Source organism: Myotis davidii, unplaced genomic scaffold (genome assembly GCF_000327345.1).
Source record: "Myotis davidii unplaced genomic scaffold, ASM32734v1 scaffold299, whole genome shotgun sequence".
In the NCBI taxonomy this organism is placed as follows: domain Eukaryota; kingdom Metazoa; phylum Chordata; class Mammalia; order Chiroptera; family Vespertilionidae; genus Myotis; species Myotis davidii.
Window position 1 is genome coordinate 9,714,039 of NW_006293088.1, and position 4,544 is coordinate 9,718,582.

Consider the following 4,544-nt stretch of genomic DNA (forward strand, 5'->3'; position numbering starts at 1 on the left):
TCGTGTTCCCTGCATGCCGGGGCTGGGCCGGGGGGGCGGGGGCCGGAAAGGCAAGGCCGTCTGAGTCTCTACCAAACCAGTCATGAGCTTCCCCAGACGTCAGAGCTGGGGGCTGCCTCCCAGCCCGGCCCCTGCAGTGAGGGCTGTGCCCTTGTTACCGCCCTGTGTGCTCCCCAGAAGAGGCCAGGCCCGAGGCTTCCTGTACAGACGTGAGGAGCATGCGTACGTGTGCATGTGCGTGTACGTGTGTGTGCATGTGCGTGTGCGTGTGCGTGTGCATGTGTGCGTGTGCGTGATGGGGAGGGTTTAGGCACGTGTCTCCTGTTTGGACAGTGACCTTGAGGTCAGCTCTGTGGGATGATGGTCACCCCTTAAATGGCCTGAGGGATCCCAGGGCTTGCAGACTTCCCGGGGGGCTCTGCACGCACCGTGGGCAAGAGGTTAAGGGTGGAGGTGAGTCGTCAGGCCTCTGGCTCCAGGCAGAGCTGGGTTAGCGGCCCCTTCTCCACAGCCACGCGGCCTCCCAGCCTCTGGGCAGCGAGGCCGGTTATAGCAGCTGCTGAGTGTCCCTGTGAGGTCACTGAGGTCGCTGTGAGGTCACTGAGGTCGCTGTGAGGTCACTGTGAGGTCTCTGTGAGGTCACTGTGAGGTCGCTGTGAGGTCACTGAGGTCTCTGTGAGGTCACTGTGAGGTCGCTGCGAGGTCACTATGAGGTCACTGTGAGGTCGCTGCGAGGTCACTATGAGGTTGCTCTGAGGTCACTATGAGGTCACTATGAGGTCGCTGTGAGGTCGCTGCGAGGTCACTATGAGGTCGCTCTGAGGTCACTATGAGGTCACTATGAGGTCACTATGAGGTCGCTGTGAGGTTGCTGCGAGGTCACTATGAGGTCACTATGAGGTCACTCTGAGGTCACTATGAGGTCACTGTGAGGTCGCTGCGAGGTCACTGAGTCGCTCTGAGGTCACTATGAGGTCACTATGAGGTCACTGTGAGGTCGCTGTGAGGTCACTGTGAGGTCTCTGAGGTCACTGTGAGGTCGCTGTTGCTGTGAGAGTCACTGTGAGGGTCACTGTGAGGTCGCTGTGAGGTCGCCGTGAGGTCACCGTGAGCGTCACTGTGAGTGTAGCCATGAGGTCGCTGTGAGCACTGTGAGGCTAGGGCACGCAGTGGACCGTCCTGCAGGTGGACAGCAGTGCCTGCCCCCCAGGATCCGTCCGTGACCCGCGGGTGCCGGTTGCTTTCCCACAGGCCTCTGCGGACCTGAGACCTGAGAAGGGCACGGACCCCAGATCCCCTGTGAAGGACAGCGTGATGCCCACCAGACATGCCAAGGTGTGGGCAGAGGACAGGCCTGATCTGAGGTGCACGAAGCTGTGGGGGGCGAGCCGGTGTCCTCCATGGGGACCGGGCAGTGCCATGGGTTCTGCTGGCTCTCGGGCCTCCTGGGCCCGGCCCCTCTGCCCTTGCCGGCCTCCTGGAGGGAGGGGGTGCGGGCAGGGCACTCAGAGGGGGACTTCCCCATCCAGGTGCTGGCACGGCTGCTGGCTGGGTGTCTCACATGGGGGCGTCTCCTGGCCACTCACCACGTGCAGCCCTTGGTGCTGGCGTGAGCCGCTGCCCCGTGCCCGCTGTCCTCCCCCTCCGTCTCTGCAGCTGCCTGCGCAGGCCCCAGGGCTGGCTGTGCCCATGCCCAGCATCCCATCGGGTGCAGTGGTGGGACATGCCCGCACCCTCCATCCCTCTGGTGCTGGCTGTGTGCCTGCTCCCTCCCTGAGCGGCCCCGTACCAGCTCCTGGGTGGAGAAGGGTATTGAGAAACCAAACCTGGGTGCTGGGTGTGGGCACGGGTGCCCGTCAGACGCAGCCGCCGCCTGTGGGGCTGGAGGGGGGATCGCACCAGTGCCCAGGGCTGTGTGGTATTGCGGGCGTCACGGGTGTCGCGGGTTTGTCAGCAGCCCTTCCGCTGGGTTTGTGATCCCGTTTCTGCCGTGAGAAACTGGCTTCATCCTCCTCCATGTACCTACCTGTCTGCTCAGTTTGAGGACGGCCAGCCTGTGACGTGCTGCCCCGTGGCCCCGTGCTGCCCCCGTGGCCCAGTGCTGTCCCCATGGCTGGTGCTGCCGGCCACAGTGGCTGGTGGTGTGTGTGTGTGTGTGCTTGTGCGTGTGCACTCAACATGTGGTGCAGCCCCGACGAGATCCTGCAGGCCTGTGCTCACGCTCTCTGGAGGGACTCCTCGGGCAGTCATGTCACCACCTCAACGTGTGTGACCTGTTTGTTTCTTTTGTTTCTCACACATGCAGGTCCTTTAAACATTAACGTAGTTTTCAAGTTGAAAGCATTTACATGAGTCCAAAATCAAGCTATAAAATGAGATACATGTAGGAAGAACTGGCTACCTTTCCCACCCCTTTCCCTGTGTGCACGTACATGTGTACACACGTGTGTACATGCATGTGAACGTGTGTGTGTGGTGCGTGCAGAGCATGAACGTGGCCCTGAGACCTTGGCAGTGGGTGCACAGAGCCCTCCTGTTCCCTCTGTCAAAGCCTCTGTGGGGATGGGTGCTCATCGCGTGTCCGCCACTCCCTGTCCGTGGACTCTGAGCCCCTCTAGCCCTTGGCCGTGGCACGAGGTGCTGCACATGGCGGGTCCGCCGCCCCCTCCCTGCAGGGTGGCCCGTCCTGCACCGATGGGCTCTTTCTAGAGCATCCACTGACCTGCACGACCGGCCAGCGCTCTCAGCTGCTTAGTGTCGTGAACGCTGCGGAGAGGGTGAAGGTTCGGTCTGAGCACTCAGTTATAGGTGCACGTTCTGCTCACGCAGCACAGGAGATAAAGTCATTTTCCAGTTGCTGCCTCAGTGAGGCGATAGAATGCTGGTGGGGCGTCCGGGCACCCCCGACGGGTGTGAGCGTGGGCCTGGGGCTTCTCTCTGAGGCCCAGGAGCACACCGCGTGCGGGGACCGACCCGCAGGGCGACGCCTTCAGATGCAGCTTCAAAAGGCAAAGCCAGACGCAGAGCTGCCGGAAGAGCAGAGGGGGCCCGTGGCCCCGTGCTGCCCCCGTGGCCCAGTGCTGTCCCCATGGCTGGTGCTGCCGGCGCCTCAGGGGGGTGGTGTGTGTGTGTGTGCTTGTGCGTGTGCACTCAACATGTGGTGCAGCCCCGACGAGATCCTGCAGGCCTGTGCTCACGCTCTCTGGAGGGACTCCTCGGGCAGTCATGTCACCACCACAACGTGTGTGACCTGTTTGTTTCTTTTGTTTCTCACACATGCAGGTCCTTTAAACATTAACGTAGTTTTCAAGTTGAAAGCATTTACATGAGTCCAAAATCAAGCTATAAAATGAGATACATGTAGAAAGAACTGGCTACCTTTCCCACCCCTTTCCCTGTGTGCACGTACATGTGTACACACGTGTGTACATGCATGTGAACGTGTGTGTGTGGTGCGTGCAGAGCATGAACGTGGCCCTGAGACCTTGGCAGTGGGTGCACAGAGCCCTCCTGTTCCCTCTGTCAAAGCCTCTGTGGGGATGGGTGCTCATCGCGTGTCCGCCACTCCCTGTCCGTGGACTCTGAGCCCCTCTAGCCCTTGGCCGTGGCACGAGGTGCTGCACATGGCGGGTCCGCCGCCCCCTCCCTGCAGGGTGGCCCGTCCTGCACCGATGGGCTCTTTCTAGAGCATCCACTGACCTGCACGACCGGCCAGCGCTCTCAGCTGCTTAGTGTCGTGAACGCTGCGGAGAGGGTGAAGGTTCGGTCTGAGCACTCAGTTATAGGTGCACGTTCTGCTCACGCAGCACAGGAGATAAAGTCATTTTCCAGTTGCTGCCTCAGTGAGGCGATAGAATGCTGGTGGGGCGTCCGGGCACCCCCGACGGGTGTGAGCGTGGGCCTGGGGCTTCTCTCTGAGGCCCAGGAGCACACCGCGTGCGGGGACCGACCGCAGGGCGACGCCTTCAGATGCAGCTTCAAAAGGCAAAGCCAGACGCAGAGCTGCCGGAAGAGCAGAGGGGCCCATGGGCAGCGCGAGCACAGACTCGGGGTGTCGGGCCGGGCTGGGCACAGGTGGAAGGGGGCACAGACTCGGAGTGTCGGGCAGGGCTGGGCACAGACTCAGGGGGTCGGGCGGGGCTGGGCATAGGTGGAAGGGGGCACAGACTCGGGTGGGGTGGGGCTGGGCACAGGGGGAAGGCAGTGACTCAGACTTGGGGTGTTGTGGGGCTGGGTACAGAGCTCTGCCGTGTGGAGGGTGTGCCGTTCCGACCGGGACGTGGGCTCGCAAGCGGCTGTCCCGTCCTAGTTTGCCACTGAAACCTTCCCTACGTGCCTATCCCTTTGCATGTGTGCCAGGAAGAGGAGGGGTCGGTGGCAGTTGAAGGCGCATCCCGGGTGTGTGCCCTCCTCAGGAGGAAGAGCAGTGGCGGCCATCGTGGTACACACGTGGGATACGTCCACAGGCAGGCACCATTCCGGGCGCCGCCCCACTGTGTGGGCAGCCGGTGCCGACGGCGCTATCTCTGATCGTGTCCCCCGCG

At 62.2% G+C, this 4,544-nt stretch overlaps 1 protein-coding gene across 1 annotated transcript in view; it reads left to right on the forward strand.

Moving 5' to 3' along the window:
* Window positions 1-4,544, forward strand: part of NPHP4 (nephronophthisis 4) — a 59,784-nt gene that overhangs the window by 51,154 nt on the left and 4,086 nt on the right. Inside the window, exon 28 of the mRNA XM_015565952.1 lies at window positions 1,162-1,335. Coding sequence (XP_015421438.1) covers window positions 1,162-1,335 — 174 coding nt within the window. The remainder of the gene's footprint in view (window positions 1-1,161; window positions 1,336-4,544) is intronic.